Here is a 14,662-nt window from a genome sequence, read left to right as displayed (position 1 = left end):
TTTGATTAGCTCTGGGAGCCTGTCACACACTGTTCCAGCTCTGCCATGCAAACAGCCTTAAATTACATTTCACAAGGTTTCATCCTTAGGAGTAACACTGACAATCCCCATGTTCACTTGTTCTTCTCCCAAACCCTCTCCAAAAGCAGGCTGACACATATGGAAACCTCACCAGACTTTGCTGCAGCAAAGTTCTCTAAAATGCTTTAAAACAAATGGACCTGGAAAAACTCTGCCATATTTCAATTCTATATGCAAATCAGATTCTTGAAGCTGAAAAAATAATTCCTGCAGGAATGATTTGATGTGGGATGGGCACATGCCCCTTTTAATGACAATAATAATTAATGTATTGTTTTCAATAAACTGACATTTTCCTCACAAAGAAAAACCCCAGCCATAATTCCATTTTTAATTTCAGTATTTAGAGTGGCCCCCAAGATCATTGGTCTCACATTTAGACTACATCATTATATGAAAATATGAGAAGTGGACTAATTCCTTCCTGCAATGTTTTCCAGTGACTGTCATAATAACTTAGAACCAAGGGCTCCTGAATTAATTTTTCAAAAACGTTAAACACTTCATTGAAATTTAAGTCCTTTATTCTAGGATTATTTTTGCATGTAATAGTCTCGAAACCTAATGTAAACCATCTGCCAGATAGTGAATGCCTCTAAAATATTCAGCATTCCAGGCAACCTGTTGCAGTGTTTCCTCTTTTGCCAGGAAACACAATTTCTGTCTTGTCTTTTCCCAAAGCTGCCCAGAGTTGTCTTATTCTCATGAGAAGAACCTGTGTTGTTGATATTCAATCCTCTACATAAACAAAGTATTCCTGCATCCTTAAATCCAACAGGACAATTGAACATCTCTGTGTCCAACACCTGCCATGGAACAGCCACTCATTCCTTGTCCACTGACACCTGCCAGATCTCTGTGAACACAGAGTGGAGAAAGTTATTTAGTATTCCCCAAACTTCATCCTAGTTCTTGTGCACCATGAGATCATAATCACTGCTTCCTACCTGATCAGGGAACAACCTTGAGAACTGCAAAATTATCTTTTCAGCCCTACAGACTCTAAGTTTAACCTTCTCCCTTTGTCTTTAAAATTTAAAATTAACTTATAAATTAACTTAAACTGCATCTAAAATTATCTTTGCATGTTTTACCTTTAAGTGCAGCACCCTTCAGATTTCTGTCCTACACCTTCTGAGGGCTGGAGTTGACAAAAATTATTAAACCCACAAATGCTTCAGAATCAGTACATCCAAAAATAAAAACGCAAAACTACCTTCTAATGGCTCCCTATTTTTTTCTTCCAGCTACAGTTTGCAGGCTCAAGGGAGGAGGTATTTGAAGTTTTCCTTTGTGAGGTAAGTAGTTCCCTTCACAAGAAAATTTGCAGCTGCTTAACACTTTTATTTAGGACACTGAATTTACTCAGTTTTGTTTGATTTCCCTAACTGTTGTTTGATTTGTATGGGTCCAACACAAAGTCTCTTTTTTTCTGTTTCAGCTGAATGTGCAAAACCACAGCCTAACACCTCACTCTGGGGAAGGCAAGTCCTGTACACCCTATCGCACCTTTTTTCAGCTGTATCTGGATGAATTTACTGCTTTCAAAGCAATAACAAAGCTTGGCCTTGATTTAAACCTGGTCTTAGCAAGGAAGTGCAACAGTGAACAGAAATTTCACATGCACCACCACGCTTCCTCCAAAATTAAATTTACAAGAGGTTCTCCCTACCCACTTATCCCGAGTCCTGTGAGGGGACATTTTCTACTTAACCAATTAAATGTTCCTTGAGGAAAGAGCCTGAAGCAGAGCCGACTTTACCCCAATTCCCTTCCTGAGCTGTTTAGACAGCTGACATATTTACAACACTTAAAACCCTGGAGTGGTGCCTCTGGAACGGCTCCAACATCAAATTCTGTGCCCTGGGTAAGAGACAATGGTGCTATTACTGAAAAGAGTTGTGGGTTGTGGCAGGTAACACTTGGAAGTCAGTTAAAGTGGTATCTAAATATGTGTTGGTTATGAAACAGAGCCAGGAGCAAAATGCCCTGCAAAGAAACAAATGCATAAAGCACTTTCACCATACAGATTATTTCCACCCCTGCAAAAGAGAATTTTAACATAAAATTCCCACCTAGCAAGAAAAAAGGCTTATTCCAAATGAATTAGGTGCTCACCTTTGACTCTATCTCCTTTGTGCAGGTGAATTTCCCCTTCCCCTTGAGGTTGATATGGCTTTACAACGATAAAAAGTCTCCCAGGGACAGCACTGTAGAGCTTCCTTTTGGGACCCTGATAATCCAAGGCAGACAGAGTATCCTTGTTGGCACTGGGACTGTAAACGGCACTAGAAATTGAAATGAAAAATCATTAACAGCTTATTCAAAATGGGAAAGTTAATCATTTACCATCACATTAGGAGGATTAAATTAAGCAGTGAATAACAAAACTGTCTCCCAATAAAACATCTAATCCTGCAGAAAAAATACCAAACAGGAGCTTTTAAGGGCTGAAAGTTTTCAATATGAAACATGATCAATATTCACCTGACCATAATGGCCTAGAATAGAAAACACACAACATTAAAGCTTTTAGTTTTTCTGCAAATTAAACTTGCACATTCCCAGGCCCTAATTAAATTCAAAATTTATATGCCCATCATACATTCCCATCATGTCAGTTTGTCAGAGGGACTTGAAAATATCTGTGTTTACAATTCTTGGGAATGGATATCCTTGTAAAACAGAGTCAACAAAGTAGTTTTGTAACACTAAGTCAGTGAGATCACTGAATTATTAATTAAATTGACTGAATAATCAAGTTACTTCATCACTCCCAGGCCCAAGGTTAAATTTAGGTCTGCATAAAGCCTGGTGCTTGTGGTTAACATTTTCCAAATGATCACTCCTTCTGGATGGCAATCAACAGCTCACTCAGTGACTACAGAATGTGCCTAGGAAAGCCACAGGTCACCATCAACTCACAGTCTACTCATGGTGTATAAAAAAGGAGCTGTTGAAAGGTGTTGAACAATGCCTAAGATCACTCTTAAGCCTGTGGGAAAATGAGTGAACTGTCAAAAGGATATGAAAATAGAAAGAGTCAAATATTAAAGAAGGTGGGAAACCCATAGGATATATCATAACAAACTGGCAATACACTAGCAGTCAACTTAAAAAAAAACCCAAAGCATAAAAACTTGCAGTCTTAACCAAAGTCTAGAAAAGGAAAATATTCATGAGAAGGAATAATATTAATAGAGATTAATAGGGAAAAGTTCTTCCCCTACAAAAGGAAGAGGGTGATTTAGTGGTGGTTTAGCATTTTAACACTCTGCTTGACTTTGTGTAAGAAAGTATCCAAAACTGCTTTAAGCAAAATTAAATACAAGGGCTGGGTTTTCACCTTTTTTTTTTTTTTTTTTTTTGGGGTTTTTTGGTTTTGGTTTTTTTTTCTGTTTTTAAAACCAGTCTCCTACCAAAAAGGGACCAGTAAGTCAATAGGTACAGAAGTCCGGTAAAAACCCATACCTAGTGGATCTTTCTATCTGGAACACTCCCATCTCCTGCAGTAACTTCTTCACCATTTGGAATTGCATGCCCCTTTCACCTTGTTCTGCTCCACTACTGTGAAGGGGTGCTGCTAATGGTAAGACACATTCAGGAGTTTAAAAGCAATCTCTGGTTGCATGTCTGTGATGGAGTTTGCACCAGAAACCTCAGCCAACTCTCACAGTTGTTTAAAGAAGCCTGGGAAAGATGACGTTCAGATTTCAGTTCTTTTGCTCCATTCCTTTTTTCCTTGTAAGTGAAGGAACAGTCATCACCATAAAAAAAAATCCAGATCTATAAACTGTAGCTACACATCTGATTTCCACTTGTATCAAGCTGTGTTTCTGCCTAGCCTGGTAGCAGCTATTCCCAGTGTTATCTCCCAGCATCTACTTTAACTTTGAGCACAGCAGATACATTCATTTTCTCTCTCACTGAAAGAGAAAAGGGAAATGGCACATTAAACCCACACAAGGAATGCAGAACTTCTCAGGCAACAGGCTCACTAATGGAAATCAGGGCTGCAACATGGGGTGCAGGGCTTTATAAAAAGAGATCTTTCCTCTCCCTTGCTTGTCCCCAGCGTGGGCTCCAAGCCCAGCAAGTGCCAGGAAGGAGCAGGAGGAGGATGCAGAGATTTCAGGAGAGGTGTGGACATGTTTCCTCTCAGTCAGAAGAAGGTGGCCATCCTTGGCAGTTCAGCCCTGGCTGAGGCTGTGTTGGCACTTCATTCACTGATTTCTGTGGGGTAAGTTCCACATGAGGGCTGTCCTTTCCCTTGCATTCACAGCTCCCCTCCCTCACCCCAACCACTTTGCTGTGGAAAGCAACAGCCTCACGAGAGTCAAGAAAGTTTGGCTTGGAAGGGACTTTTAAGACCATCCAGTGCCACACCCTGCCTTGGGCAGGAACACCTTCCACTGGACCAGGTTGTTTCAGTCTGGCCTTGGACACTTCCAGGGATGGGGCAGCTACAGCTTCTCTGGGAAGCCTGTTCCAGTGACTTGCCACCCTCTCAGGACAGAATTTCTTCCTAATATCCAACCTAAATCTCTCCTCTTTCAATTTGAGAAGATAGAACACCTGAGCCACACGGGCTGCAAAGGTCACATGAACCCTTGCAGCATTGCTTTTCAGCACCTCTCCACAACACAAATCCCACAAACCTCGTTAACCCTTTGTCACAGTCTGACCTTCTCCATCACCCTGCCCCTTCTGGTTGCTTCTGATGTACAACCCAACTTCCTACTCTGTCAAAAACGGCTTTTCCATCTCAGGGGAGCAACAGCTTCATGGTAACTGTTATTATTTGCAAATAATAAGCAGAGACAGCAACAATTCCCACATTTAACTGACAGTAAGTAGGTGGTCACACAGTTAAACAAAATCTGTGAGGAAAGTGTCATATAAGGTGTCATTACTGACTGCAAAATAGGCCTGTGACAAGAAAATGTATTATTTGCAGGAAAAATTATATATAAAATCTTTTTAGTTGTCTTTAAATTTAGAGAGCCTCCAGCTCTCTTCTCAGTACTTGCTTGTACTCTGGACTTCTCTGAAACAAGTCTTGGTGGCACAGAGGGAACTGTGCAGTTGGCAGCAGTTTCAGTAGCTGTGATGCTGATGCACTAAGAGAAGGACCAAAATTTTATATCTACAAGCTCTCAGGCATTAAATTGGTTCCCACAATCACCTGAGCTACTTTTCAAAAAGGGAAGGGGAAAGCAGCTGAACAAAGTCAAAGCAAGTAAATGTTTGCTTAGTCCAAAAAAAAATTTCTAATTGTAACCCCCAGCTCAAATGATTGTTTATACTTCTAGAATTTGAATTGTGTTATCCCAGGAACATTGATGAAAAGGCACTTTTTATCCCATTCGTCTATTATAATCACTGACTCTAAGGTAAAACCTCCCTCTCTGGTGCCATCAGCAGAATCCAGTGGAACACAAGAACACTCATTCTCTGAAAAGAACCTTACAGCCTCCTGACTTCAACTCCTCATAAAGTTGAAGCCTCATTACAAACTGATTTTAAGTTGATACTGGGCTCTGTGAGTAAATGCCACCCAAATTATACCCAAATTAGCTTTTGCCACTATTGCAACATATGACAAAGCAAGATGAGCTTGCTTTGCTGCATGAAACCACTGGCATATGAAATCTGTATCCACTTCCTTCCCTTTAATTTCACTCCTTATTACATTCCAAGCAATTTTGTCTCACAATTCACGAGATCTCCCCTGTCCAGCAGTATTGTTTTCATCACAAGCAGTGCCTGGCAGTCTGCGTGCCTAGGGTCAGAGAGAGCATAGGAACAGGCAAGGTAACAGAGACAGTGTCAGCTACATGGCATTTTGTTTTTCTGACTTGAAAACTCCACTGAACATCTCTTACACCTACAAACAGCAAAAAGAAACCAACAGCTGCAATTCTTGACAGGTCCTTTTCTATTCTGACAGATATATATTAGGAAACAGGATAGACATAGACTGATTTTCAAATGAGTACTGAGTTAAATGTATTTGGCCAAAATGTGTGAGCTCCAGCAGTGCTCAGCTCTGATGCCTCCCTGCATTTTTTCAGCACTTAAACCCCTTGTCCTGGCACAGCTCCATCTCTTTAACATTTAACAGAAGTTCCTGTGTCCAGGGCAGTGGCTCCTCAAAGTTGCAGCCCCCAGCTGTGATCAAAACTTATCCCCAGCCCTCCACTTTATTCCATGATTTACAATACCTACATGATGCTAATTAGTCAAGATTTGCTCTCCAGCGGGTATTTTCCCAGAATGCCTGCTAGATCACATTACTCCCTCTATTTCACTCTTTGGTTCAGCACACACCTACAGAAGCGAGAACTTAAACAGCCTCTGCTACATCACCCATGAGCAGCTCCAACATAGGTTCCAGGCATGAGCAATAGTTCTGTGAAGGGACCAGGAATCCCAGAAACACTTTGCTTTGCTGTTAAATATGATCCTTATTTCAACTATGGGAAGATGTGCAGAGCCAGCACCTTGAGCTGGAGGTGCTAACTCTGTTAAGTCACTGCTGAACTTGAAAGTCTGCCTGGCTGCTGGAGCTCTGTTCAGAAACAGCTGGCTTTGGTGCTTCCAGTTAAAATATTCACACTTGGGTATGGTCCACTGTGCTGAGAATTAATAACTATACATTCTAGAGAGTGCAAATAACATAAAGGAATGTGAAAGGCCAGCATGGTGCCTTTAGGGGTACCTTGTGCTGTGAAACAGCCAAAACTCACCTGATGTGCCTGTGCTGCTGCCTCTTGGCATCCTCTCCCAGCCTGTTGAGGGATGGCGAGCGGCTCCGGGAGGATGGTGTGTAACTCCCCACAGTTTTTACAGTTCCATTGGGATTATTCTGCATCTGTTGGAGCAGGTGAGGGGAAAGGCTGCGGTGTGAAGAGGCAGAGGAGGAGGCCGACCACTCGGGGAGGTTGTTGATGTTCAGGTTGTTGTCGCTGTTGGAGCGCAGCAGGATCCGGGGGGCTGCCAAGGTACTGGGAGGCCTCCTCCTCCTGTTGGAGTAGGTGGGAGCCTCCCTAAAGGGCACTGTGCAAAGAGAGACATGGAGGGTGATCTCAGATGATTTCACTTTCATGTGTGTTTACCACCACATGCAACATATGGCATTGTTTCTTCTGCAGAGACAGAAACTCCACCTTGCCAGCAGAGCTGATCAAATTATCTTTAGAACATCATTAACTCAAAAACAACAGAGCAACATTAACCTGCTTGCTGGCTTGAAATGGTACGGCAACAGAAGTGCCATGAGACTGATGAACACTCTGAACTGTGCTCTAAAAAGTGGGTAACACCTCATTATTTCCAAGTTTGAGGCTCAGAAAGTTCATGCTCCTGCTGTGTTGTCACATTCAGTCAGAAAGGCACAGAACAAGGCTGCCCAGCAGAATTCCTGACGCATGAACTTGCAGCTTCCATGCCCCAGCTGGCACCCAAACTGGTTTACCTCAAGTTCAGGTCTAACCTGAAATCTGTGAACAGTCACCTTATCCCCATCTTGCAGGTTAAAAATCGAGGACACAACTTCCTGTCCTAGCAGAACTCTATTACACTGCTGCAATCCCCAGGCATTCCCCTCTTTCTAATCCTGGCATTCCTACCACATCCATTACTATGGTATATAGAGCAGATTACCCCAGGGTAATACATTGGTTCCATCCCCTGCCGCATCCCAGAGGGAACACCATGGTATCCAAAGGCTCCAAGAAACTCCTTAATGAAAGAGCCACAACACAAAACAAAGCAAGGGTAACACAAATCTGACTCAGAGCAGAGGGTCCAGCCCTCCACGTGTGCTCCTGGTACAAATGAGCATTCACACAGTTTTCCAGATCTCCTTTTCCCACTCTAGTGGGTCAGTTTGTCCCAAGTGCAACTTAGAAGGCAAATTCCCTAATAAAAAACCAACCAGTTACCACAAGATGTGATGGAATTTCCTGCCCTGTCATAAAGGAATTGACCCCAAAACCTCATGCTGGCCTTGATCTCCGTTATTGCAACTGCCCTCATTAATTTCTATTGTGGAGCTTGTGGGGGTCACAAGACTTGAGCCAAAGTGCACAGATTTACATCTGAAAAGTCACAGTGGCATAACTAACAAAAGGCATTATCCTGAGGGCTTCACTGAGATGTAATTCTCAAAGAAAAATATATTTAAATTGGGAAAGAAGTCCCACAAAATATCATCCTACATGTCTAAAGTGCCATAAGTGCCATTTCTAAAGAGCCAGAAATGTCTACTCATTCAATACCCCTCAAAACCACACAAAACCCAGAATAAGAATGTCTGTCATACTGTGCAAATAAATAAATTCACATAAATATGAATATAGATAAGAATCAATCTGTCCTGCCTTGAAATAGAGCCTTTAATTGAGAGAACAAAGCAAAATTTAAGGTTTCAGTGCAAAACTGAGAGCATATTTATAGCATAAAATAGAGATGGAACTGCAAGTAAAAGAATGGTTTGTATCATTTTCACCAGTCAGTTTATTAATAGCTACAATTCTGAATATTTTACAATAACATCCTTTGTATTTCCAGTGAGATGAAACTTTCTCTAGTAAACAACTCAACATCAGAACAACCAAACATGGGAACAGCAAGCACAGAAAGGGTTTCAATTCATTTCCATGTTTCCTCTGAAATAAGGGAAATAGCCCTTAAAAGCTGTTAAAGGAGAGAAAGTGTAGAAGTCCAATGCTTTCACTGGAAACTGGCAGAAACTCTGGACAATTTTCCTGACATTTCAAATTTTTCCCATTCCATATTTCTTTAAGGTTTCAAAGCAGCTGGGGGTGTCAGGGGAGCACCCTGGTCCTTCAGATGTCACAGTGAAAGCCCCAGTTAGTGCTAACTTACAGCAAACTCACAGCATTTATCTCCAAAACTGGCACATACAGACCCTTAGGTCAATGTTTGGGGCAGAGGTGCAACAGTTCTACATTCCTTTATTTTTGACACTTGGAATACAGCTCCAGAAATTACTTCACTGAAGATGGGGATCTTTCCCAGATATAACAAAGCAGAATTCAATCAAAGAGAAAACATACAAACTGAATACAGGGGATGTTTGGCACACTCGGGTTTGCTACCTGAAGGTCTAATGCTGTTCCCCCAGGTCACCAAAGTTTTCCTTGGATTCAGTAAAAATTGAGTCTGACCCTCAGATTTTAATTTCTCATGAACCTGAAAGCAGCCTGCCCAGCCCTTCCAGCCACAGGCTGAGAAAACAAAATCTTGCCAGCATTTTGGGGATGTTTGCTGGGACTCTGGAGAGGGTGGTGGGATCTCTGTTGGTGAGAGGGGGAGGAAGGACAAGGACAGGGTGCCTTGGGCACAGTGACAGCACGGACAGAGAGCTGCAGGGCACATCTGTACTAACAGATTGGAGAAACCACCCTCCAGGCACCAGAGGAAAGGAATTCTTTTTATCATACACACCTCAGGAACATTTTATAAGTCCATTTAAGAGTTTAGCTTTTGTTTTGCTATTAATGTCCTTTTCTGGAGAAGAAAACTACAAGCAATATCAGCCTTTACTACAGGAAATAAACAGGGAAGGGGACAACTAATGACACTAATTGATGCATGTCTAACACAAATCTTTTATAGAAAGAGTTAAAAATAAGCATTTCTGTGCCTGAAGTGATTAATATTCCACCCAACTGTTTCTTTCCCCCAGCAATCTGCAAACTGTAAGTGGGTGGATATTTTTTTAGCTGCTTCTTATCAGCATTATTTACACTATTTTCACAATTAAAAACCAGAACTACAACATAAAATTATGAAATGCAAATGTCCATGCTTCAGTCCCTGTTGGACTCTGTTTTTCCCTAATATTTCACCACGTTTCAGAACTGCAAGAATAACTGTGGCAAAACTTGTTTGGGAAAAAACACTTGATATAAAATGACATGAAAATGCCTCAACTAATTCCATGCCCCCAAAAGTTTAAATTTATCATCCCTAAAAGCATACTTGAAAGTACCACATATTCCTTCCTCCTGCTCTCTGAATTCTATTCCTGTCACTTCATACATCTGAAGGGGCAATTCAGCACCATTCACTGACAAAATTCACCAGGAAAATGCTTCCGTGTCTCCAAACGCATTTCTTAGGGAACAAAAGCATTTTTATAACTACTTGGTTCTTCAGAGAAAATCCTAAAAGGAATAAACTCACATCCAGCTTTAACAACCACTTGCCTAAATGGACTGACTAACATTAAATAATTTTGAAAAAAGAAATTGCAGGAATTGATTAATTATAGAGTCAGTAAGCCCATCATATTAAATGTACACAAGAAAACACCAGTCTGAAACATCAAAGTGTTCTGCTTTCATCGCTTACCTTCTTTCTTTGTGAAGGCATTTAACAAAGACTTCATTTTCCCTTTTTACTTTAGCAGCAATCCCCTCATTATATAACCTTTGCAGGGATGAAAGAGGCAAAAAAATTTAAAAAAATAAAAAAAAAGAAAAATTTAAAAATTAAAAGTAAAGAAAAATAATCGAGCTACCCAATTTCTATGTGTTCAGGCTGGCTGCACCCTGACATAAGCAGCAGGTTTCTGGGCACTGTGGAATTGCGAGCATAACTGGGCATGCAGTACCCAGCGTTCTGGTGACAAAGCCCACCCCACATTCTGTCTGTCAGCTGGGAGCCAACTGTGCACAGACTGGAGCTGCTCAAAAAAAAAAAAAAAAAAAAAAAAAAAGCGCCCCTGCTATCTCTCGCAGCATTAGTCATGTGAATCTGCCGCCGCCACAGCCCCGCAGAGCAGACGCTGCTCCCGCTCCACAGCCCGCCGGCTGCGGGAGAGCCGCGGGACCGGGGAGCTGCGGGGGCCCCGGGGGCCAAAAATTCCCATTTGCCAGGCGGGAGAGCGCTGGAGCAGCTGCGCCTGGGCACGGGAAAGGCCGGCCAGGGCTGGGAGCTGCCGGGGACCTGCCTTTCGCTCTCAACTTGCACCGCTGCCTCTCGGTGCACAGAGCATCCCACTGTTCATTCGCTTGTTGCTATTTATTTGCTTGTTGCTGTTTACTCACTTTTTGCTATTTATTTCCTTTACCCTATCTATTTATTTTTCCCCATTGATTTCCCCTTCTGCTCTTCACTTTTTTCCCCCCTTTTATTCCCTTTTCCCTGTGTATTTATTTCTTTCTTCCAAAGGACCAATCTGAGGAGAAACACAAATGGCCCCAAGCTTCACACAATGACCACGTTAAGGATGGAGCCAAACCTGCCACTACACAGACTCTCTTACCTATATTCCTATATTCCAGTTTGAAACAGAGGGGATGATACAAGAACGATTATTCTCCCCTCCCCATCCATCACGCTGAAATAAAGAATTTCTTTTTGGACAGACTAAGAATACAAAAAAAAATTGACCAAGCTCATCTGGTAAATTCAATGCAGATGCCAAGAAATACAAGATATAACCAGAGAAGTTTGGAAGGTCCTAATTCTAAAAACAAAATAAAACAAACCCAGGAATAACTATACTTGGCAGTGCAAATATGCTTCCAGAGGAAGAGCAAATAACTGAAACAGGCACATAGGGAGGAGGGGGAGGTGCTAAAAATCAAAGAATTTAAGCAGATCTGCTTAAATCTAAGATACAAAGATTCCAAAGGATAGGGAATTTAAGGTCTAATAAAAAAGAGTAACCTACATTAAAAAATTGCCTTCTAAGAATATAAACTATATAACAGGTAATAAATATTTATTCTATTTCAGGCTTCTCCACTAATCACTAATGCATCTATTTGAAAAATCAAAGGGTTTCTTACTGAGAAAACTGCTTCAAGAAAGACAGAAAATAAATTACTTAAATGGATTAAATGTCTGTGTGCACAGTGATCTCACAGTTACATAGCACTGAAAAGAATTAGTAAGCATAAATAAATTAAACAGTTTAAACTTAACATCCCAGTGTTTAATTTAAAAAGAAAATAATATTTCCCTGATATAATTTTATGTTTTGGTTCAATTTGTTTTTGAAAGCAACTATCCTTAGCAGGTGGAACTCTAACAAAAGGAAATGGACACAGCACATGCGCAGCATTAAACATCTTTATTTGACAGGAAAAAACCCTCTTCTTGACTTCTAACAGATGTAAGACTTTCTAAAGAATAACTTTGAACTTTTATTCATTAACTTATAAATATGTGCATTAATTAGCTTCACAGAAGAATCAATACAATTTCCAGAACAAGAACTGCTCCACCAGGGCTGTGCCACTAATTTGAATTATAACCCTGTGTGGGTTCCATTTCCTAATATTATCATCCAATCCCCGATTATATTTGGAGCTACAAAACATAAAGGAACTATGAGTGTTAATGGAGCCCTTAAACTGCTTTTTCCTTTCTCAGGATGTCAGTGGTAGAAAGCAGTGACAGCCCAGGTCCCCAAGGACAGGAATTAGGCCAGGGAAGGGTTAACTCAATCCTGCTCATTCCTGTCTGTTCATATACAGTAAAATAAAAACAGACAGGCAACTGTAGTCAATCAAAATCAATCCCAGGGGGGATTTTTATTAGATTCTTGCCGGAGCTGTAATATTTCATCATCTAGAGGTTTCTAATCAGTGTTATAAAAACATCCAAAATATGAAAGTCACTTGAAATTATTAAGTTTTGTGGAACTCTTTCAGACCTACACCATCAGAGAAATCACCTGATGAGTGATCATTTTATTCCATTTGACTGTCTGTCTTTCCCCCAACGCAGGAAATATAATTTCTTCCTACATGGCAGAGCCTCCTGCAATAATCACTATTGTACAATGGGAAAATGTGACAATCAAGGAAGTCAGTGAACACTTGCAGCTGCAGTTTTTGAGCTTCTCTCATTTTCACTAATAGCTTATTAGAATTTGTTTATTTTAACAGAAGTCCTAAATTCTTTGGTGCTGGGAAATTAAAAAAGAAAATATTCCAGCAGCAGCCACTCCCTCCTGAAAGGTTTTGTGCCTCACAACTGTAGCCTCGGTATTATCACCTCAGGACAAAAACTTAATAATTTGACTGTGCCTATACCCAAACATAATATAACCCGCAAGCTATTATCATACTTAATCTAAAAATCATGAGGAACCTTCCAAATAGAGGTGAGGTAAATCCTCATTTCCCTGCTCCTTTGGTAGGTGCTCAGAAAAACATGTGGGAGCTCTACATGGGGATGTCTCTGAGAGGAGAAGGCCACCTTAAACAGAAACCAAAACATGGGTTCTCAGGTTAATTTTGATGAGCATTTCTTGTGCATTTGTAACACAAAATTTTTATGGTTGTTTAAATCCATAACCCCCATTAGAAACCTATGGAAAATCAGTGGCTTACACACTCTTGAGGATCTATTTTTGGGCACTTGGATGCCCAATGTTCTTATTTAATCATCCCTCCAACACACCTTGAAGGTCCAAGGCTTCTTAGATAATGGTCGACCACAGCTATGATTGCCATGATTTATTCTTTCTTGATTTTGTCCATTTTGCAGCTCCTCTCAGAAAAATCCCTCTAGCTGGTATATACATCTAGGTTCTTGTTAAAAATTCAGTCCTTAGAATGTAGAAATGCATTTCTCTGCACTATAAAACAGGCTTTCCGGATGCTAAGCCACCACATGGAGAGTTAGACAAGGAGAGAGAGAGATTCAAATATAGACTGGAAAGAACATAAAGGCTCTTAGGAAAAAAAAAAACAACAAAACAACAAAACAACAAACAAACAAATAAAACCCACCCAAAAAACAACAACAAAAAAACCCAACCCCCCCACCCTCCCCCCCAAAAAAAAACCAAAAAAGAACTCGGCTGCTACAGTGCTTCTAGATTACTGACTTATTGCAGAAAGCCACAAGGTAGTCATGAACCCAGGCAGGGGTGACAGATTCAGAAGGGCTCCACATCAGAGCAACAATTGAACTGATTTTATAAAGTGAAGGGGTTGTGTTTGGGTTTTTTTTATTTTTTTGAATAAAAAAAATCTGTGGAGCTTTCTCAGGGAACTGCAGTTAAAGCAGCACACAGAGAAAAGCATCTGAGCCCACTGAAATGCTGCTGGGAGAGCCCAGCCTGTTATATCTCTGTCAGCAGCATCTTAGCACCCAGGTACCCCTGGTATCAGCCAGCTCTTGGCAGTAGCCTTGGGGCACTCAGCCTGAGCTCAAGGGTTGTGAGGGGAGGAGACTGTGTGTGGGAAAGGACAGCAGAGGGATGGCTTGGGAACAGATGGCAGGAGTTATCAATTAGAAAAGAAAGCAAAAAACAGCAGTGGGAGTTGCACAGCCATGTGCCAGACACCCCTTCCGTCACCCGGCACCACCGTTCCCAGGCTGTGCTCACTCTGACAAGGGCCAAGGAACCCAGAACCTTCCCAGAACTTCCTGGAAAACCAACAACAAGGACTTGGAAAGGCTCTGGGCTCAAGCACAGCTCTGGGGATGCCTTAATCAAAGGCAATTTCTCACATGGTGGAGAGATCCGGCCACCAAGTTCTGCAGAAAACACTTTATTCATTTTAGCAACAAAACATAGGAGGTG

At 41.2% G+C, this 14,662-nt stretch overlaps 1 protein-coding gene across 8 annotated transcripts in view; it reads right to left on the bottom strand.

Annotated features, from left to right (window-relative positions):
• The window catches only part of SHANK2 (SH3 and multiple ankyrin repeat domains 2), a 278,034-nt gene that overhangs the window by 169,372 nt on the left and 94,000 nt on the right, over window positions 1-14,662 (bottom strand). For all 8 annotated transcript variants that reach the window (XM_088057744.1, XM_088057747.1, XM_088057749.1 and 5 more), the window contains 2 exons: window positions 6,831-7,140; window positions 2,200-2,369 (listed from right to left, as the gene is read on the bottom strand). In XM_088057744.1, the coding sequence (XP_087913870.1) occupies window positions 2,200-2,369; window positions 6,831-7,140 (480 nt within the window). The remainder of the gene's footprint in view (window positions 1-2,199; window positions 2,370-6,830; window positions 7,141-14,662) is intronic.

This window comes from Pseudopodoces humilis, chromosome 7 (assembly GCF_049639895.1).
Source record: "Pseudopodoces humilis isolate 2021_Gansu_Grassland_sample_001 chromosome 7, ASM4963989v1, whole genome shotgun sequence".
NCBI classification, from domain to species: domain Eukaryota; kingdom Metazoa; phylum Chordata; class Aves; order Passeriformes; family Paridae; genus Pseudopodoces; species Pseudopodoces humilis.
Note: the sequence above shows the minus strand (reverse complement) of the source record. Positions and strands in the feature narration are given on the sequence as shown.